Source organism: Puma concolor, chromosome E4 (genome assembly GCF_028749965.1).
Source record: "Puma concolor isolate L17-30 chromosome E4, mPumCon1.1.hap2, whole genome shotgun sequence".
Lineage (NCBI taxonomy): Eukaryota > Metazoa > Chordata > Mammalia > Carnivora > Felidae > Puma > Puma concolor.
In genome coordinates, this window is record NC_141683.1 from 45,668,494 (window position 1) to 45,691,150 (window position 22,657).

Here is a 22,657-nt window from a genome sequence, read left to right on the forward strand (position 1 = left end):
TATGTGCCCATCTCCACGTATGTGTGCATTTTTTAACACATAAGGGATCACACTGTGTCCACACACTGTTCTATAGCTGGCCTTTGCTCCTTATGATGGATCTTAGAAATCTTTCCATATTGGCACGCACAGATCCATCTCATTCTTTTAACCAGCCCATAGTAAGCCATTATATGGATGTGTCCTTGTACTGATGGACATTTTGATGTATTTTTAAAACCATGACAAATAATACGTCAGGGACCATCCTTGTACACATGTTTTGTTGAAATAGTCCATGGACATACACGGGATAAATTCCTAGCAGTGACATTACTTGTTCAAAGGGAATGTATGTTTTTAATATTGGTAAGTACTACCAAATTGTGCTTTAAAAAGGTTATGCCCACTTAAATGCTCAAGATTATAAATATCTATTTTGGCTAGGAAGAAAAATAATGTTTTTGCAGACTTGTGTGGCTGGTTTCTGTTTCTATTCTTAAAGAGCTCTCTGGGTTTTAGCTGCTGGACATCTGATACATAGAGAAATGATGCTCACGTCATCTACTAGCGGATCCATCCAGCTCCAAAGCCAATCAATTGAGTAGTTCTTGTCCTACACTTTAAAAGTGTGCTGGGCTAGAAGAGGATGTGGGTTCTAATTATGAGGACTGTTCACCGGTGGCACTATGTCTCCATATACGTGCCACAAAGACACCCGGGCTTCCATTCCTGCAAAGCATCTGGAAGATAAGGCTTGGCCATTTCATGCCAGCTCAGGCACATGGTATTTTAAGAGATAATCACCAACTCTGTTCCCCATCAGATCTGTGAGGCAAGAGAGAGTCTGCTTTGATGCCTCTAATGGAAACTCAGCACCTATAGCTTCATCAGGGAAATGGAACTCATCATCCAGATGCGGAAGCAGAGGGGAATGATTAACCACTTAAAAGCACTTTGAAGCATGTTTCAGCATTGTTAAATGCTTCTTCATAAAATCCCTTATTTTGACGTCTGGCTAGCATCATAGGACTCCTGATCATGGCCTAGGATTTGACACTATATATTTTTACAGTTGAACAGGAAAATTAGACATGAAAGTCACTCAGATGTCCAATATTAGAGAATACTGCAGGTAGTACAGACATTTGGTGGGTGGATTATAATTATTTTATTTTATAGTGTGCTGTCGTTACCGTACAGGGATTGGGTGAGATTGTTGTCATATTTTCCAAAGTGTCTGGAGCTCCTAAGAAGAAAGCTGGGAAGTGAGTACAAATAATGATGAACAATCTGCTAAACTCATTCCCACCACACTGTGGCACAGACCTTGGCAAAATGAGGATGCAGTCAGGTCTCCGTGTCTAGATGCACCTGCCATACGGTGTACAAGAGGCTGAGTTTTCTGCAGGGTGCTAGACATCACTTTGCCCACCTTAATCGTAAACAGAAACACTTGTGAGTCCATGCCTTCCCCACTACCATTGAATTTTTAAAAGATAGCCAGTGGAGGGAGTAGCTGTATTCCCTGGGTCCTTGAGTTTCCTTGTGTCAGTGGGGAAAGCTGCCGTGCCCCCTTAATCGCACTTGTGGACCTGGTAAGTGCCCGAAGGAAGGACGGAAGGGATCTGAGCCGGGTGAATGAATTTATCCCAGCTCTGTTTTGGGGAGCCATGGAACGTTGGGGTGAGGGAGGGGGAGACCAAGAAAGAAAGAGGGAGGGAGGGTGGGAGGAGATTAAAAGTAATAACTCCAAGAAGAGAGGCAAAAGGGAAGAAAATAAGGAACATATATATAGAATAATATTATTAGCTAAGGGATTCTCAGTGAATTTCCTTAAAGTCTACAGGGACAAGGAGCCCTTATCCCCTATGTTTCAGGAATGATTTGATTAAGGATGCTAAGCAGGCACTTGAAAGTGTGAGCTTCTTCAGTTATAATCCTTGATGGACCATTACTCATTTTGCAAAATTAAGCCAAATCTCTCTTTCCCGCTTTCCCTCTCTCCTAGCTATTTTGCTTTGCTAAGTAATCAGACATGGATCTTATTCCCAAGATGTTTATTTATAGTCTTAGAAAGATAAGACATTTAAAACAAGTAGGAATGCAATAAAATCCATAATTGAAGCCCAGATAATGAGCCACAGGAGTTCAGAGGGGGGGAAATGTAATTTCCAGTCAGGGTGGGGAGGAGATTATGATTGTCATATTTTTGGACTTAGTATTTATGAAGAATTCCTCAGTCAATGGGGATGGAATGGGAGAAGGCCCTTTCCAGGCTGAGCGGTTGGCAGGACTCTATCAGGGAGGTATTTAGCATGAGGCATGAATAACAAACAATGATTAAATTATTTTGACTGGAGTAAAGGGTACAGAAGGGTAGCGAGAAAGATGCTTCAGTGGTAGGTGGGGCGCTAATCTGCAAGGCCTTGAAAGTCAATTGTCCAGCTCACGACATTGCTAGAAATAGCCTGGTTCACTGCCAAAGATGGTGAACTGGCAGAGGCTAGACCTGCCCACAGGGCCAGGGCAGGAGGAGAAGGAGTCTGGGCTGACAGACAAGGCATTGGAAGGGATCGGCGTGGGAATACGACAACAGATGACAGGCAGTCACCTAGGCAGGAGAGCTGGTATTGCGAGGTAGGTGACAAATCTCCAGGTTGGGAGGTACTCGTACTGGGCCACATACAACAGGTGGCACTGAGAAATGTGATCAGGAGTGAGGGAATAAGAAAGTGTGTCAGCAGTTAGGAGGCTCCAGCTGCCACACTCAGGTTTACAGGCAGACTTCCAAGCTCTGGAAAGAGGAAAGAATGGAATGGAAAGCAAGAAGCGGGGCCCCCACCCCAAAGGGACCGGGTGGATTTCCAAGCCGGGAGTCAGACCTGCAACACGGGGCCTTCCCAGCAGTGGGAGTGGCTAGTTGCTCCATTCCAGAGCGCTGACCGGAGCTCTTCTCGTTCCTTCTGCAGAAGGTCACGACTGCCCTTGGATGTCGGGTCTGCAGGTGGGAGCGAAGAGGCCCAGCTGTGCAGAGGGGAGGACGGAGATGCTGGAGAGAGGGCAGGGTCCATTGCTGGCTAAGGAGTTGGGGCTTTATTTGGCAGGCAAAAGGTAAAAAATGGGAAAAATTAAAACAAGGGAGTATCTTCATGAGAGCTGTATTTGAGGAAGATTAGTTTGATGCTAGTGTGTAAAATGGACTAAAGTTAAGTGAGTCCTTACCTGTAACAGATTTCTTCTCTTCCTCTTCCCAAATACACTTCTGTCCACACCCCTAACACTGTAGGTTAAATAAACTATAATGTGAAAATTAGCATAATTAAGTTAATTAATAAAATACTAATTTCACCTGTTTCTTTTTACGTTTTTAATGTGGCCTCTAGAAAAGTTAAAATTATGTAAGTGGCTCACATTGTATTTCTATGGGGGTGATGTCCCTCGAATCCTTTCTCCCTATCACAGTCAGATCTTTTTAAAATACAAATCTCTTGGGGCGCCTGCGTGGCTCAGTTGGTTAAGGGTCCAACTTGGGCTCACGTCATGATCTCACGGTTGGTGAGTTTGAGCCCCGCATCGGGTTCTGTACTGACAGCTCGGAGCCTGGAGCCTGCTTTAGATTCCGTGTCTCTCATTCTCTGCCCCTCTCCCGTTCACGCTCTGTCTCTGTCAAAAATAAACAAAAACATTAAAAAATAAATAAAAACAAAATACGAGTCTCTCATGTAACACTGCTGTGTGGAACCCTTCGATGGTCTCCACTGCCCCAGGATCAAGTCCAGACTCTTCAACATGGCTCCCAAGTCTCCTAATCTGACGTCGACCTTGCCTCTTAACTACCCTTCTCCACTGTACTCATCCTTCCAGCAGATCAAACCATACTCAGTTTCGTCTGTGAAATTGCTTTGTTATTCTCAACATTCATGCCATTCTTCTTCCTGAACTGAGCATTTTTCTCCTTTCTCATCAGCTGACTTTTGCTTCCTTTCCATTAAAGTCTCAGTTTTAGATATCCCTGACTCCGTGACTCTAGAACAGGCGTCTCTACTTGATGCCAGGGGCCCTGCCATGTGCCTGCTCCATTATAGCCTTCTCACATTCTTGGTAAGGTCTTATTTACCTGTCTCTCTCCTCCCTAGACTGTAAGTTCTTTGAAAGCAGAGACTCTGTGTTGATCCCCACGGCATGTCCAACACTTAGCTCAGTACCTGGGGCATAGCGGCTGCCTGCATGGTTGTATGAATGAACAAATGGGGCCATCATGCCAGGCAGTACAATCCTGAATCAGGATAGTGGCACTGGGAATTAAAAAGATTAGACACTCATGAAAGAGCTGGGAAGGACAGAATTCTTAGTACCGGAAACAGTGTGAAAGTACCTACCTCTGATTACTAATGGGTATGAGGAACTATTGTACTTTATAAGGTGCCAAAAGTCCTAAATAATGGAAGCAACAGCAAAGAGGCAAACAAATGTTCTAAGAAAAAAGACATATTTTTATGTTATTTTGTTATTTTCTGTTATTTAAAAAAATTTTAATTCCAGTGTAGTTAACATATAGTGTGAGTTTCAGGTGTGCAGCATAGTGATTCATCAGTTCTATAGGTTATTCAGTGCTCATCACGGTAAGTGTAATGTGTACTCTTTTGAAAATCGCATGATGTTTGGAGTCAAAAGACTTGGGCCGAAGACATGACTCTTGCATTTCCATTGTCTCCGTAGTCTTGACATTTCAGTTTCTTAGGTTATAAAATGGCGATAGTACTTCTACTTCTGGGTTTGTTGTGAAGATAAGGAAACTGATTCGTGTAAAATCACTCTGCAAATTGTAGAGACGGAAAGCGCTAGCCAGTTATCAACACCAAAACACTGATGCCTTCAAATTGGTGATATTCATGCCATGGTGACTAAACCGTACATAATCTCGACCTACCCCAAGGCATGTAAACCTCAAATAAACGACCCTAGCACAGAGAGGCTTGGATAGTCCACACTAGATGAAGTTACCTATTTCTGTCAGTACGACTTAGGGAATGCTGTGGGGAGACAGTGAGCAAGGGGTGCAGTGGGCACACGTGCCCAGGTGGTGTGGCTGGGCTGGGCTGGGTGGCCTCCTTCTCTCTGCCTGCTCTGTGATGACCTCACATTTGACTTCTAAGCTTGGGGTCAAACCTTTCCCCCTGCTCGGATTGTTCTCTTCGCTTCTGCCCTGCTTCCCTAAACCCCTTCCCCGCCATCTGGGAATTTCATTCATACTTAAAGTTTTCAGGAGGCTCACAGTCTTTAGTATCTAAAGTTGCTCTTTCTTCCCTTAAAAGAGAGCCCACTGTCTGGTCTTCTCTCCCATTCCCTGATCGGATATAGCGCTAACACTATTTCCAAGGTGGGGCTTGAAAGATGCCCTTCCATCCAGCCTGTATTCTTGCCCCCAGATATGTGCCAGACTTTTACCTGGGGTGTGCTAAGATGGCCGTTCTAAGTGGGACAAACTGTAACGCTAGCATTCTGACTTGGAATTTAGTCTGGATGGTTCCACAGAAGTCCGTAATCAGACCCTCCCCTCTCGCCTGCTTACTTTGTTTGTTTGCTTGTTTGCCTCCCTTACTTTAGATCCAGGGCCAGTATGTGCAATTCAGTGCTTTACACATAGGATGTGCTCTATTAAAGTCATTAAAATAGTTATTTATTTACCTGACCCTTCACGGAGGATCATTTGAGGGATTATGGGATTACATAAAATAAAACAAAAGCATGCCTCGTGTTTCCAAGGGACATGCATCCAGTTGGTACATTATGCTAGTAAGATGAATTAGTGCTCTCGAAGTGAAGATACAGCAGGCACTGCTTCTTTATAAGGAAAAACGAACAGCCTATTTGGCATGTTTTGCGACCTAGTGTTTGATCTGTGATTCCTCTAAGTCTAGGGCCTTCCCCAATTCTGTTCCTTCTGCCTGGATTGGTCTCTCCTCTGCCTGCACCCCCTTCTTCTACTACTTCTAATTCTATCTCGGCTTTCAGGTCTCACCTTAGAGATCATTTTCTCTGGGGACAATTCCCTGAGTCCTATAGGCACAAGCCTAAGAAGGTACAGAAGGCCTTACAATGAGTTCTATGTCCTGGAAAGAGATTAAATTCACTGTGGGTGTAGGTTCCAAGGATTCCAGGACAAAATTGGACCTCCCAGAATTTCATCATGACAGTGAACCATGTGGACCAGGGCCTCATCCTCGACGGTGAAACGGTAAGATAGAAAAAGCCTGGCTCTGACTGTGATCTCACAGAGCAAAGTTGCCACACCAGGCCTGGATTGCCTATCTCCGGACTGTTTTACAAGAGAGAAATAGAAGTCCTTCTTGTTTAAAATGTTATAAATTTGGCAGCTCTTTCTGCCCATGGGCTCTGTCCCCATGCTTTAATAAAACCATCTTTTTTTTTCTTTTTTTTTTTGCAATCAATCAATCAATCAATCAATCAAGTGTTATAAACTCTGTTACATGCATCCAAGCCTATGTCCCAATTGGTAACCTGCTAAATATATTGTACCTTCTTAGGGCAGCTTGAGTCTGGTATAGATTTAAGAACTAATCAGATTGAGGGATTTCTCACTGCTCACCCAACCCGCACTTTATCTGCAAGCCTTTTCGGGTGGGGAAGGCCGCAAACAGCGCAAGTTGGGCTCGTATGCCAAGAACACCTGCTGGTCTTCATGCTAAGATCATACAGGCTTCAGCCAAGGGTGGTGTGGTTTCCTGAGACACAGGGTGTGCTAATTTCATAGGAGGGAGTCCTGGCCAGTCACAGGAGAGAAATTCCTTTGTATAATGTAAAATATATGACCTATTTGGTTACAGGAACAAAGTTACTTGTTTTGTCATAAGGTTGCTACGTAACTGACAATTGTGCCATCATTTCTTTACAGTGCCCTTCTGTTATTTCGGAGAGAAGTCATCTTCTGTGATTAAAGTTCAAGATGAAGGCCAACCTACCAGTTCTTCCTCCTACAACACACGTACACCACCTAATATTCCACCTTGCCCTACATCCACCCCAAACTCCTCATTCTGCAACACACACAGGCATGTACAGGTGCACGCACATTATCTTTGAGGGAAAACCAGGGTAGGAGTGAGGGCTATGGGCAGCTTTCTAGAGCAGCAGCTATTCGCCTATCTAGAAAATCCTGAATAAACCAAGGTAATAACTCCACCCCCTCTCCTGCCCCAAATGAAACACATTTTCGTCCTGTAGACCTCACTTCATGTCTTATACAAAGCAGAATCAGTATGGGTTAGCCTGAATTGACTCTTCCAGCTTAACACGAAAGTAATAAGAACCAAAGATGTGCCTAAATTTGTTCCTGGCAAAGGCAATCTGTGAGATATTTTCTGCTTTTTAAAAAGACATTATCTAATTGATATACAATCCACAATCAACTCTCTAAAGCGGTAAAATCCACTTTTCTTTGTGTTTTTGTGTGTTTCTGTGTGAGTAGTTCCTCTACTTGCAGCATATTGGTTAATTGTTGTTAAAAGTCATATTTCTGTTATATATGGTTTTCTTTTCTTTCCACCTTCTCAAAAGTTCTCCTTTAAGGCAGAAACTTTCCATTCTTGGTTTCGTCCAAAAGACAAATATTTCTGGGAAAACACTGCATTTAAGCTATTCAGCAATCCTGGTGTTATGTAACTGACCACAGTAAGACTTTCAATTAACTTTGGTTACATTTTATTGAAGAGTGTCACAGAATAGAATAACCGGTGATAAGTTTTTAAAAAAAAAATTGTATGTTTTTACACAGGGAAAACCCTCTTAAAAATATGTATAGCTTCTTGCGATAATGACAGAAGATAAACTGCTTATCATTTGAAGTATTCTACAGTCCACTGACTGTATTCCAGGTCTGACTTTCATGTATTTGAGAAGTTTTAGTCACAATGAGCTTCCCTTCAGTGTTAGTTTCCATAACTCAAGCTCTACTTGTTTTTTCTTTCCCTCTTGCTCCTCTCTCTGGTTATTTTTGTTTGGTGTTCAGTTGTGGGTGCATCTTGACACTGTTTAGATTCTGCTTCTCCACTGAGGAGGAATCATGTGAAGTCATGCTTTCAGACAACTTCCTGTATACATTACTAACTTGCAACTACTTTCTTCATTTCTAGTCTTTATCTTCAATATCTTATTTTTCTTTCCCCCCAGATCTGAACTGGTAATATTTTTTTTTTCCCCAAAGCAGAAAGTCCTTCCCATTTTCTCTTTATTTTAATGTCCCCTCGACAATCCCAGTGTGCCATTCTTAAAGCCTTGCAGGTCTGTTCTTTCCCCTCTCATTTCATTGCAACACGCTGCCTATCATTAAGCTGCAACATTCATTTTTCCAAAACGTCAACCCTGATTCATTTCTTTAGTTCAAAGCCCTGGCCTCAGCCTCGGTGTTAGCTGTTTGGCATGTACTTTACCTTATTGCTTCCTATCACATCGCTCTACCTCCGAGCTGTCTCCCCACCGATCCCCGACTCACCTGTGGACAAGTATTACAATCGCCTTGTTCACCCTCTGTTGTATCATTTCGATATTCTTTTACAAAAAATGCAAGAATCTCTGCCACCTGGGTACTTTATCCAAACCTCATGTCCCTTCAATGTCTGAGTCTCTTCTCCAACCAAATACCATCCTTTGACCTGCCATCTCTCCTACTGAAAGTCCTCCACTTCTTCCTCCTAGTTCATGTTTCTCTTTGTCTTCAAAGTGGTGGTTAACACAATCTCAATAAAAACTGTATGAATGAGTGCCTCCTGATCGAGGTTGTTGGTGTCCTCTCAGTGACACATCGCTCAGTGGACCCTGTTCTCTTAATCTGTACTTGCTGATCTGTGGCTCTATGGGTAATTTTTCATTTTATCCTTTTATGTCTTTTCTCTGCTTTCAGAGTATAAACAACCTTAAGGTAGAGACAATATCTGAGATTTATTTATATCACTCAGCAGCAATTACAAAGCACTTACGGAATGTACAGCGTGGCTTTATGTGTCTGTATCTAGCAATCGATCACAGTTATTTACATCTATTTACCTATCATGTGCTAGGTGCTGTGGGAGGTACTAGAAAACAATGATGAGAAAGAATTTAATTACCTCTGCCTTCATGGAGTTTGGGGGAAACAGATATTTATCAAAAGATCATACAATGAAATGTAAAATTACGGCTGTGGTGACAAAGAGAGGAACATGGTGCCATGAGAGCACATAATAGGGGCAATTTAACCCAGTTGGGAGAGCTTTGAGAAGAGGGAGGGATGTCCCCAAAAGGAGAATCACATGTGTAAAGCCTCTGTCATGGACCGGGACCAGATATAGTCAAGATATTGAAAGATGGCTGGGTTGCTGGAGCCCAGAGCATGTATGTAAAGTACATGGGAGGAGTCAGGAGAGGTAGGCAGGGGCCAGCCTAGGCAAGACCCTGTGGAATATGAAAAGGATTTTGGTTTTTATCCTTAACAATGGGGAGCTATCAGAGGGATTTAAGAATAGGAGGGGATGTTATGGCGATTTGAAAATATCACTATGTGGAGGTAGAAGGAGGTGGGCAAGAATACCAGGCACACTGGGGCGCCTGGGTGGCTCAGTCGGTTAAGTGTCCGACTTCGGCTCAGGTCATGATCTCACGGTCCGTGAGTTCGAGCCCCGCATCGGGCTCTGTGCTGACTGCTCAGAGCCTGGAGCCTGTTTCAGATTCTGTGTCTCCCTCTCTCTCTGATCCTCCCCTGTTCATGCTCTGTCTCTCTCTGCCTCAATAAATAAACGTAAAAAAAAAAAATTAAAAAAAAAAAAAAAAGAATACCAGGCACAGTATCTTTCTGTGCTGTGTAGCAGCTCAGTAAATGGTACTCAATGACTGAACAGTTTGTGGGGGCTTTGAGTTCTTTCTAGGTTCACTGCATCATGAAGTTTTAGCTTCAAACTGCAAAATCTTGAGTTACTTGATGTATGGGTCTGAGTTGTAATATAATCAGTCTCCTTTAGCTTTTGCAAATTGTTGATCTGATGAATAACAACAGACAATGTTAGCTCAGAATTTACTGTGCTAAAGCCCTGATGTGTATTATCTCATTTACTTCTCAGTATGGGCCAGTGAGGAAGGTGTTTTGTATCCCTATTTTGTATGGATTTAGAGATGTTAAAGACCTTGCTTCAGAGAGGAGTGATGGATCTAGGACTCAAATCTAGGTGTTTCTGACTGCAGCCCTCACTCTTAGCCACTATGTTTACAGCAGTTCTAGTTCATTCGAGCTTTCAGTACTATTCCATTACCTTTATTACAGAAAAAGGATGTTCCTTTAGCGCTGAAACAAGGTACGATTAGGCTAATTGCCCAGAAGCTCCTTCCAGAATCTTGGTCAAAGCCCTACATGGCATCAGGTCCCCCATTCTCCACTTTGCAGGATGTTTGATTATATATCACACAGACCTGGCGTTATGTCTGAGCTGACTGTTGCATGTTTTGATCTTTTCAACCACGTGAATAAACCTCTGTTGTCCTTTTTTCTTTTACAGAAATCTATAATTAGATGAGGTAATCATGCTCGTTAGCCCAAGTTACAAATAGTATTCCACTAACCAACTTCTTCCTCAGGCAAGCATCATCAACATCAATTAAGAGTAACTGCCAGCAATTGGTAAACTATTAATTGAAAAATGTTTGCCGTAATGGTCAGAGGAGTCCTTTGCCTTTGGCCTGCCATCTGTCTGGTGCTATTTGTTTGTGTTTCTTCTGTCTCCACTTCTCTGCCTCCTATGGCAGCCTCTTCTTTAGTTGTAATGAGTCTGTCTAAAACTGGCTTGTAATTCACTTGCCTAAATAAGAAAACCTAATAACAGAGCATTGAGAATGTTAACTTATGGTATCCCTATGATAATTAGTAAGATTACTTGGGGACCTCAGAAAATGGAAGCAAATCATCTTTGACCAAGCATGACCGGTTCTTACCCTTTGCAAGGCAAGGTTGAAAGCTCAAGCAAAGAGTAGGTGAATGGGGCAACACCGGTTAGCAGAGCTAGGAACAACCATAGCAGGATACCCTGCTGATTGTGGGGAGATGACTATGGAAAGTTCTTTGATGAACAACACAGCCTGCGAGACTGGAAAAGAGGAAGAAGCATTTCATAGGGATGTTGAAAGGATTAAGGTGTCTGCAGTTTGACCATACATAGATGTTGTTGGAGGAAAGGAGTCGAGAGTTGGCAGGTTCGTGTGCTTATGTCCCCTACCAAAAAGTTTTAGGGAACTACATATTGCGGAAGATATGGTTTGTAAATAAAATATTGCACAATGGCTATTATCGATTTTGCTCAAAAGTGGGAAAGGTTCTCAAACTCATCTGTTTAGGTAAGGGCTGTGGGCAAGTAGAGGGATAATGATAAGCACCCAGCACTCCTAAGGTGTGGAAGGAGAATCCTGACCTCTCACTTTTTAGTTTTCTTCCCATATTTGTTGTTGTTGTTATTGCTTTCTTAGGACCGTTTTTCCTCTAAACTTTAAAAAAAAATTTTGTTAATGTTTTATTATTTTTTTTAAATTTTTGACAGAGAGAGAGAGACAGAGCATGAGCGGGGGAGGGGCAGAGAGAGAGGGAGACACAGAATCAGAAGCAGGCTCCAGGCTCTGAGCTGTCAGCACAGAGCCTGACGTGGGGCTCGAACTCACAAACTGCGAGATCATGACCTGAGCTGAAGTCGGATGCTCAACCGACTGAGCCACCCAGGCACCCCTAAACCTTTGACTGGTCATAGGACATTATAGTCTGGCATTGACTTTGAGGACAAAACCAAGGCCTTCCCATTTCTTACCATCTTATGCTGATATTGCCAGTTTCAAGACAAGTGTGTCAGTACTTATTTCCACGTACAATGTCCATTATACTTGCACTGCCTTTATTTTTCTGTCATGCATTACAACTTACTATCCAAGAAAACAAGGAAACAAGCAAACTTGTAAAGAACATGCCAGGAACATGTGGGGGGTAGGGAGGGAAGGAGATACATTTTTATTCAAGGCCTCTTAAATCCCAAGAACTCGATTAGGTGTTTTATACAGCATAGTTTATTATGTTAGGTGTTTTACATAGTATAGTTTATTTAACACTCATGATGAGCTTGAAGGGGACAGATGAGGACACTCATGCTGTGAGAAGTGAGGGTCAGACACTTGGTTGGAAGCCTCTAGAACTCAGATTCAAACTCTGACTCTCAGATGCCCCCTCATTTAGCCAGGCACATAAGTATTACTCCATGGCATGCTGCCTATGTAAGTATACATAGCTTTTGTATTTTTCACTTTTTCTTGCAGCCAGAGAGGTAGAATAAAATCTAGGAAAGTGTGGTGTCAGAGAGGCCAGTGAATAGATACATGAATGAAGAGAATATGTAAACTACGTATTTCCACTTGTAGATACATTCTCTTAAAGAATCTGCTGCTTATATTTGCTCTCTTTTTTTAGTGTTTATTTATTTTTGAGAGAGAGGGAGAGAGAGAGAGAGAGAGAGAGAGAGAGAGAGAGAGAGAGAGAGCACATCTGAAGCAGGCTCCAGGTTCTGAGCTGTCAGTACAGAGCCTGATGGGGGGCTCAAACCCATGAACTATGAGATCATGACCTGAGCTGAAGTTGGACGCTTAACTGACTGAGCCACCCAGGTGCCCCTGCTTATATTTGCTCTTAACCGGCTCTCTATTGGCTCTGGTGAAACTGTAAAGTAAGCAAGTTTCGTCCTCCAATTTGGGGTTCTTCTATATATCTTCCTTCTCTCATGTGACATCCTAGAATCCTTGTATTGCTACGGACTTATCAGTGACCACCAAATATGGCAACAGAAATAGGCAACCAAATAGGCAACTATTCCTAGCAGTATCCTATGCTTTAAGAATAGACCACACACCAAATTTTTAAGTGTACATAATGTTAACTGTAAGCACAATGTTATACAGTAGATCTCCAGAACTTTTTCATCTTAAATATCTGAAACTTTATACACATTGAACAGCAACTCCCTGTTTCTCCCTTCCCCCAGTTGCTGACAAGAACCACCGTTACTTTCTGCTTCTAGGAGTCTGACTATTTTCGATAGCTCACGTAAGTGAAATCATGCAGTACTTGTCCTTCTGTGACTGGCTTATTTCACTTAGCATTATGTTCTCAAGGTCCATCCATGGTGTAGGCAAATGACAGGATTTCCTCCTTTTTTACAGCTGAGTAATATTCTGTTGTAGGTATGTACATATCACATTTTCTTCATTCATCCATCCATTGATGGACGGTTAGGTTGTTACCACGTCTCGGCTATTATGAATAGTGGGTAATGAACGTGGAAATGCAAATGTCTCTTTGAGATCCTGGTTTCAGTTATTTAGGATGAACACCCAGGGGTGGGATTGCTGGGTCATGAGGTAGTTCTATTTTTAGTTTATCGAGTCAACTCTGAAATGTTTACCATAATGGCTGTACCAATTTATATTCCTACAAACAGTATACAAAGTTTCCCTTTTCTCCACATCCCAGCCAACGTTTTTTTTCTTTGTTTGTTTGAATAATGGCCATCCTAATAGGTGTGAGGTGATATCTTATTGTGGTTTTGACTTGCGTCTCCCTGATGATTAGTCATGTTGAGCATCTTTTCATATGTCTGTTGGCCATTTGTATCTCTTCTTTGGAGAAATGTTTATTCAAGTCCTTTGGCCATTTTTAAATTGGATTATTTTATTTGTTTGTTTTGTTGATTTGTAGAAGTTTCTTATTTCTTGTGGATTTTAATTCCTTATCAGCTATGTTGTTTGCAGATATTTTCTTCTTTATGATATGTTGCCTTTTCATTCTGTTGATTGTTTCCTTTGCTGTGTAGAAGCTTTTTAGTTTGATCTAGTCTTGCTCATCTATTTTCATTTTTGTTGCCTGTGCTTTTGGTGTCATATCCATGAAACCATTGCCATGACCAATGTCATGAAGCTTTTCCTCTATGCATTCTAGGAGTTTAGTGATTATCCAGTTTACCCAGAACCATTGTTGAAGAGACTGTCCTTTCCCCATTGTTTGTTCTTGGCACCCTTTTCAGAGATCACTTGACTGTATATGTGTGGGTTTATTTCTGGGCTCTCTTAGATTCCATTGGTCCATTATTTGTCTATCGTATACCAGTTCCACACTGTTTTGATTACTATAGCTTATTAATATGTTTTGAAACTGGAAAATGTGACACCTCCAACTTTGTTCTTTGTTTTCAAGATTGCTTTGGCTTTTTAGTGTCCTTTCTGGTTCCATATGAATTTTAGGATTTTTTTTTTTTATTTCTGTAAAAAATGCTATTGCGTTTTTGTTAGGGATTGCATTGAATTTGTAGATTGCTTGGGGTAGTATGGATATTTTAACAATAATTAAGTTTTCAAATCTATGAACACAAGATGTATTTTTGTTTATTTGTGTCCACAAGTGAATTTTTAGAATAAATGAATTCAATAAGGTTATAGGATGCCAGATCAGAGTATAAAAATCAATTGCATTTCTATATAAGAACAACCAACAGTCCAAAAATGAAATTAAGAAAATAATCCCATTCACAATAGCATCAAAAAGAATAAAAACTTAGGAATAAACTAAGCCAAAGAAATGAAAGACTCATACACTGAAAATTACAGAACATTGCTGATCTCCTTTTAACAAAACTTGACCTGTCCTCTAGGACCCTGCCAGATCATGGGCAAGCTAATCTGGTAAATAAATTCAAACTTAATTATAAATGGCTTACTGGTTTATCCTTCCCACATATTTGACAGGAGTATTTTAACCCAAAGGTATGTGTAATAAGGTAATACTGTCTGAGCTGCCTACAGGTGAAATATTTTTAAATGAATATTTTAAAAATTGTAAAATGCAACACTTAATGCACTATCTAGTATAACCAGACCTGTGTGTGTGTGTGTGTGTGTGTGTGTGTGTGTGTGGTTAAGCATTTGAACAACATCACATACATTATCAGATATAAATAAAAACAGTTATTCTTGGAAAACCTCTCTGAAATTATAATGCAATTTAGTAAGAAGACATGATTTCAGGGTTCTCCACACTGCATACATATATAACTTTTCAGTGAGTCTGGAAAAAAATACAGTTTGGGAAGAAATGCAATAATAAGGGAATAGAACTTTTTGATTACTTACCATTTGCTAGATACTTTGCATACATATTTCATTTAATCCTTTTTCGAACTCTGTGAGGAGGTAGATGTTTGTCCCTTTTTACAGATGAGGAAACTAAGGCTCAGGGAGGTAGCGCCCAAGGTCATTCTTTTTCTTTTTCTTTCTTTTCTTTTTGTTTCTTTTCCAAGAGAGCACAAGCAGGGAAGGGGTGGAGAGAGGAAGAGGGAGAATCCCAAGCAAGCTCTGCACTGTCAGTGAGGAGCCTGATGCAGGGCTCCAACCCACGAACTGTAAGATCATGACCTGAGCTGAAGTCAAGAGTTGCATGCTTAGCCGACTGAGCCACCCAGGTGCCTCCAACTTCACTCTCAACGTAAGTGTGGATCTGAAGCTGGATCCACTTGCCTTGAAGCCTGTGTTTTCACTCTGTACACCAGGTGGCCAGCCAGAGAATTGGTGGAGAAGAGGGTGACAAGATCTGAAACCGGAGTGGAGCATTATGAATTATAAGCTGCCCTGTCTGGGAAGGCTGCACGGGACAGGCAAGGCTGAGAAACTGCTTGATGTCCCTGAAGTGAAAATTTTGCAGTAATCTCCAAATTTACAGCCCAAATCAGGTTACAGTAGTGGTGAAATTAACTAATGGCTGGCTTAACTGTCCTCAGGTGCATCTTGAGGTCTTTGAGATCACGGAATAGGTAGGTCCTCTAAGGGTGGGCCAGGGGGCCTGAGGATGGCATAAGAAGGTGGGGCAGGTAGGGAGTCCACATGATTTTCCTCTAGACACTGGGGACACTCTATCCTGCTGATCACAAGGAGGATCTGGTCTATGTGCTGTTCCTTTTTTTTTTTTTTTTTAAATTATAGAAACAATCACTTCAGTTTCATAAAAAGAGCATTCACTGTCTCCACAGTTACTGAGCTGGGTAGGTTCTCGTTGTATAAGAGGAACTTGGCTGAGTGACTTCAAGATGTTCTTGAATGTCCAAATCCTTTTGTTTCTCCTTGATGTGTTTTCACTGTCATTTATTCTGTTCTCCTGGGAACATCGGTACACATGACTCTCTAGCTTTTCAGTTCATGATATATTTATTATGAACCAAATCCTAGCCTTATGCCTTAGCATGGCAATTAGTGAGAGGTCTTTAAAAACAAATTGAAAGGTGATTAAATTCAACTAGTATAAGATGTGAGCTCTGAGGATTTTTTTTTTGGAATTGGCATGGAATTCTGTCACGTGCCATTTTGATTATATTATCATCTGGTATTATGCTGTTGATTTATTAAAACTGGATCTAAGAGATGTTATAATCTTTTGTCCTGGTAGTAGATCTTTCTGTTATGACAAAACTCCCTCTAACAGTCTCCTCGGGAAGGGCTCTGTCCTTGCTGTTACTATCCCGCTGTGTCCCTACAGTAGGGACAACTCAACTGATGGCTGTCTCACAAAGACTCACAGAACCTCCAGGGCCACTGATGGCCCACTTTCCACTCTGTCAGCCCCAGCAAAACCCTATTCTGCTTTGTCCCCTTCCCACCCACGATGGCCAGTTACTGTGGATGAGCCTTATCATAATGGGTGGCAGAAAGAAGTCCAGAGCAATTTCCTGTTGGCAGCGTGCTGATGCGCGACCGGGTAGGGCCCCTGGGCATGGGTTTTGGAATATCCTCTGACCGTTTCTTTTTTGCCCTAATGAAAAACTTCCTGGCTTCTAGTACTGCCCCTCTCTTTGGGGGCAGCTCTGATTTAACCTAAATTCAGTAGGTAACAAAAGTTTTCCCGACCCTCTCCTCCCATCCTTTTGGCTCTGCCCGCTCCCCCTTTATCTCTTAGCAAAGGAAGAGGACACACACTCGGACCCCCCGGACCCCCCCCCCCCCCACACACACACACACAGCGCGGGGTGTTTTCTTGGCACCTGGTGACCGTCCAGGAAACCTGAGCACCTTGAAAGGCTTGTGTCCCGATCGCCTTCGGGGCCGGAGAAACTACTGCATGCTAACTTTATGCATGGGATTTGAGAAAGGGAGAGTGTGCTCGGAGCACAAACAGGAAAGCCTGACATCACGGAGCGGCGGAGCGGCGCGGGGAGGAGTCTGCGGCGCCCTCGCTCGCCGCGCTCCCTTTGTGGCCCGAGTCGCGCGCACCGGCGGCGGCGGCGGGGGCAGCGCGCGGGTCTGTGCTCGCTCGGGGCGCGGCGGGCGCGCGGGCGGTGGGGCTGGGGGCGCGGCGGGCGCGCCGGCCGAGACCGCGTTGGGCCCGGAGCGGGGCGCAGGATGCCGCGGCCGCGGACCGAAGAGAAAACTGAGAATGAAATTGCTTTGGCAAGCTAAAATGGTAAAGAGAGCTCTGCCTTCTCCCGAGGCTTCTCTGGTGGGGAATCTTCTGCCGCTTTCTCCGGGTGTGTTTTGGACTCTCTCGGAGCGGACGGGGCCATCCGATCCCCTACTTGGGAGCTGAGGCTGCCTCGCTCCGCTTTGTACGCTTTCCTCTCGGCGTGTCTTCTTTTCAACGACACCTACTTTGTCGGCAGTTGCCTCTGGTGTGTGTGGGGCAGATGTTTGTCGGGAAAGGGAAACTTTTAAGGACAGAAGACTGTTAGTCGGGGTGAACCCGGGAGCGCTCCCGCGCCCCGGCGGCTCTTTAACACCACTCGGGCTGTAGCTGGGGACGTGGAAGTCCAGGGGGTCGCGCACGCCTTTCACTTGCGGCTGCATGATGATGTGTTGCTTTTTCTGCACTTGCCAGATTCTTTTCCGGAAATAAACACTTTTTACCTCCAACCCCGCTAACTTTTTGGGTCCCAGCACAGCAAGAGGAGAAAAAGACACGGGGAGCGTTTCACTTCCAAGGGAGTCAGGGCTCCTGGCGTTTTAGACACTTGTTTGTGCCCGAGTTTCAAATGTAGTATGCTCAAGTAACTGAGCCACTTATAAAAGTAGTACAGACTTTGTACCAACGAATTATTTTTCTTTTCACTTAAGTGGGGGGAGGTGTTAATCAGGATTAAATCATAGTGTCTTAAAGAAGGAGGGGGGAAAAAGACTTAAGAAAACCCCCTAAGTTGTGTGAGTGAGTGTAGGAAAAATAACTACATGGAAAAGTCCAGGGATCTTGATACCACAGGAAAGGGCTGGGGTCCAAGAAAATTTCAGCATTCCTTCTATCGCAATGTGTCTTGTATTGCTCTGATTGTAATATTTATTTTGAACAGCCCGTCTTGTGCCCTGAGTGCTGGTGTAAGCAGTAAAGCAGCTGGGATAGATTGTGGTTAGCAGAGAGGAAAAAAAAAAAAAATACTCTTTTTCTTTCTCTTTATCCCATCCCCTGGCAGAGCTCGATTCAGGACTGGGGTGAAGAGGTAGAGGAAGGAGCTGTTTACCATGTCACCCTCAAAAGAGTCCAGATTCAACAGGCTGCCAATAAAGGAGCAAGATGGCTAGGGGTGAGTAAAGCTGGAGACGCTGTGAACTTTGGAGCTGCAGAGTCTCTTGTTCTGTGAATATCATTATTATTTAGCAGAGGCAGGCTTTTTTTTTTTTTTTCTTTTTTCTTTCCTTCGTCGTCTTCTTCTCTTTTGGCCTTCAAAAGGAAACCGCCAATGACCGAGTGTTTGCACTAGCTGTTCAGGTCTGTTTTTGTACTTAATGTTTTCCAAAGCATCTTCCCTAGGTTTGTCAATAATTCAGAACCTCTTAGAAATGTTGAGGCTTTTGGCAAAGAGAGTGGGGGTGGAGTGGCAGAAAGTGACACGCAGTAACAAGGACCAGAAAGCAGCACTCTGTGCAGACAGCCATAAGCAGTTTTGCCCATATGGCACCTTTTTCTCTCCCTGTCCTCTCCCTATTGATGCTGAGAGCCCCTCTCCTCCTGTACCTCTACCACGTATCCAGGATGCTCAGGGCACAGACCATTCCCGATCTGCTGCCTACTGGGGGGAGGTGGTGGCAGATTTCCCACTGTTACCTCCTTTCTGCAGCCCGCGAGGAGACAAATGCACACTTAGTGTCCACGACTTCATATGTAGCGTGCACAGAGTGCTGGCTCTTTGGAGAGTCACTGCTTCCATAAACAAGAGTTTTTTCCACCAAGGTTCTAAAATCTTGGTTGAGATCATGTGAGTTATCTATTATCACCTAATGGCTCCTTCAGCACATCCCCGTGAGAAATGGAAAGCTTGGCGACAAGGATCGCTACTCCAGCAAATACCAACATGTGGAAGAACGAAGGAATTCTTGATCTGGAGATAGAAGTAATCCTCAAGAGACAGCAGTGAGAGGTGATACAAAAAGCCTTGAGAAAGAAGATCACGGTAGGCTGGATAGAGGGGATAAAGTGTGGTCTCACCTGGCCTCAGGCCAGCTGCACTCAGCCTTCATAGGGGATGGACTTGAGAGCAATGAAGATTGGGCACTTGTATCCAATCTCTACTGGCTTTGGGTTTCACAGAATTCAGTGTTTGAGCACCAAAGGCGGGATGTGAAGGAGGACAGGAAACCAAAGTGCCCAGAGCCTCACGTCGAGACCAGAGGCAACACGTTAACTTAAAACTCCCTGAGTTTAAGGCAGAATGGCCAGCCGCCGTGATTTCCTCTGCTCCGGGTCCCCTAGTCGGCTGACACGGGCGTTCATTGCTTCGGGCGTCCCCAGCTACCTCAACTCGGGCCTTTCCTGCTTTGTACTTGGGACCGAGGTACCTCCCAGTAGGGCAGTGAACTGTTAGTCACATCTGCGGGTGTGGCCTGGAAAGGTAGGAATCTTCCTTTTGAAGACCAGAGGTCTTCACTTGTCTAACAGGCACCTTACTCGGAATATGATTTTCAAAAGCACTCGGTGCCTCCCCAGCAGACCTGATAGGGAAAGCAGAACCAGAGTTCTGGCAAGTCTTCACTTTGTTTTGGGGGGTTGTGTGCATCTTATTTACATGTGGTATTGATGTGGTGTGGCTTGTCTGGGTATTTCAAAATGTTTCACAAGTTCTAAACCAGCTGCCTTTCACAGGGTCATTATGTTTCCTGATGCTGTGTTGTTCCTGTCTTTCTAAGGAGACCAATGTTACTTGGGTGACAGTTTTAGTTTTCAGCCAAACACAACAGCAACGAATGAATAAGTCAGGGGAAAATGGAGGGGTTAACTCGATAGGCCCCAGACACACAAGGTATGGTTCGCTGAGATGTTCATAGTTATGTCGTGATTCTCACTCACTTTCTGTTGCTGGACCCTGCCTCTCTTCTCTCCTTGCTCTCAGTGTGCTCAAATGTATACAGAGTTCAGAGTTGGTTCACCATGGATTTAGCAGTAGAGCTGAAATATCGAGAGGGAGACAATGTGAAAAGATTTCTTAGAGTGGATAGAAGAATCTGTCCCTTCTCCATTGCAACAAAGTGTGATTTGTGGTTACCCTCCCAGACCTCAAGAGCATGTTCTTAGGAACTTTCCAACTCTGATCCCACGTGTTTCCTTGTCTTTGGTGTCCTGTTGGGAAGCTCTGTTTTTGTCCTTGGAATTCCAGACTTAATTAAATGCGACTCAACCAATTGAGCCATAGTAATTGCAAACCCTTCTTTTGAGGACTGAGTGGCTTCTCCATATTTGTTTTCCTACATTCCAGTAGCCCTTCCAAAATTCTCCAAAGCAACCAGTGTTAGGGTGAACTAGAGGTGGAGGTGAGGGTATTACTGAAGTATGTCAATAATCTTATGAGGAAGGTGGTGTTGTGATACCTTCCCCCCCTCCCCCCCCATAAGGAAACTAATGTCTAGAGAAGTTAAATTGATTTTTGGGTCACATAGCTAGGAAGTGGTAGAGGTTGGATTCGAACCCAGTTTGTTAATCCCTTGCTGTCAGGAGCTGCCTGGAACTTTCAGGCCATTTCCATAATAGTGGAAGAGAACATCAGCTCAGAAGACCAAAGATGCTTATGGTGTACTTATGCTTATGGTGTGCTTTTTGCTTAGATACTAGCTGTGGTGCAGGACTTGATTGATGGGACTTTCTCTTCTTTACATCCTGAATGATAATTTGAACCACAAATTGACATACTTGTTAGGAAGATATGTATCTGATTGATAAATTCTCCATTTTGGATGTATGAAGTATGGTGCACCAAAGATACATATGAGACTATGTAGCACACGAGGGTGGGCATAGCTCTCATTATATGTCTAAAAAGATTATTCAAAAAGCCTAAAAGACTGAGCACAATTTTTGTATTTTCTAGTACTCAGATCGCAAAACACAATTAAGATTCAATTTGGAAAGGATAGCAAAAATAATTCCGCACCCTCAGATGGGAAGTATCATACAATCCAAAACATTCAGAACATTCTTTTTTGGTTTGTGTGTTAAATTTTATGTTTCGTTGATCTTTTGAAGTAAAACCCTCTGCCTTTGGTTGTAAAATATACAACAGAATATGGCCCGGGCTGGGGCCATACTTCTACATGTGGCTGCAGCTTTGCCTGTTGACAGTGAAGTTATGTTGGAAAACTTTGAAAAACCAAATATTATTGAAATACTGACCCCATTTTCCCTTTACAATAACTTCTTAGCCGAGGATAACTTTTCTTAGCTAGAGCCCTCAAGGAGAAGTGGCTCCAATTATGTCATAGAATCATAAAACCTCAGGATTGGAAGGGACATTAAAAAGTCATTTCATCCAACCATTCAATTAGCTTGTAGAATGTTCAGTGATTTTTGGAAGAGCAAATGGTCAAAACTGGTTATTTTTCTTTGGTCTCAGTATTGCAGTTTTATATGGACAGCGATATGTAGAAATGATTGGAGAGAACATCAGTATTCTCTGGAAGCAGGAAATGTACCATTTTAGGACGAGTACTCAAATGGACAGAGGATAAGGATCCAACTGTCAGGGAAGGGGCTTTGGCGTCAGGAGTGCAGTCTGCTGTCTTTGCAATATGACAGATGGAGGGCACAGAAAATGCATCAAACCTAGGATAAATTCAAAGTGGGGATATTTGTTTCATAAACAGGATTGGTAGTGGTAGATCACCTGAGCAAGATTTGTGGGGTGTGGAATGGTCAGTGGGTGGTCACATGACTTTTCTCAGTTTTATGCGTCTGTGGTTATGCGGTCCTTGTGGTGGGGCCCCAGTTCCTCCCTTCCTTATGTCCTGTATTTATCACCGTGCCTCCCACATAGGCCCTTGTTGGGTTGAGTTGAAATGCTTGGTATCTGGGAGGCTGGTTAAGATAACAATTTAAGGCAGGAGAAAGCAGAATATATTTAGAAAAAAAGGGAACCGGAAATCTGTTATAGAACCTAGTGTTTAGGATGAATTGTGGCCAGTCTGTGGGCCAGTATGGGCACAGTGGCAAGATAAGCACTTGTCACATCTGAATCGAGAAGTCATCTCTCACTTGGATCCACTGTTTGGCTTGACTCTACCTGGTGGTTTGGTGGTATTGCTATCCATGTTGCCTTCAATTAGTTCCTCAAGTTTTCAGCTAACTTCACTTATGGACAGCTTCTCTGATCTC

General features: G+C 43.1%; 1 protein-coding gene across 3 annotated transcripts in view; it reads left to right on the forward strand.

Annotated features, from left to right (window-relative positions):
- The window catches only part of RGL1 (ral guanine nucleotide dissociation stimulator like 1), a 260,974-nt gene that overhangs the window by 116,114 nt on the left and 122,203 nt on the right, over positions 1-22,657 (forward strand). The window contains exons 1-2 of one of the 3 annotated variants that reach the window (XM_086694459.1): positions 17,289-17,494; positions 18,492-18,602. The exons of 1 other annotated variant lie outside the window; for it this stretch is intronic. In XM_086694459.1, coding sequence (XP_086550585.1) covers positions 17,468-17,494; positions 18,492-18,602 — 138 coding nt within the window. In that variant the 5' untranslated portion in view covers positions 17,289-17,467. Of the gene's footprint in view, positions 1-17,288; positions 17,495-18,491; positions 18,603-22,657 lie in introns of those variants that run through there. One more of the 3 variants, XM_086694460.1, reaches the window with a different exon arrangement.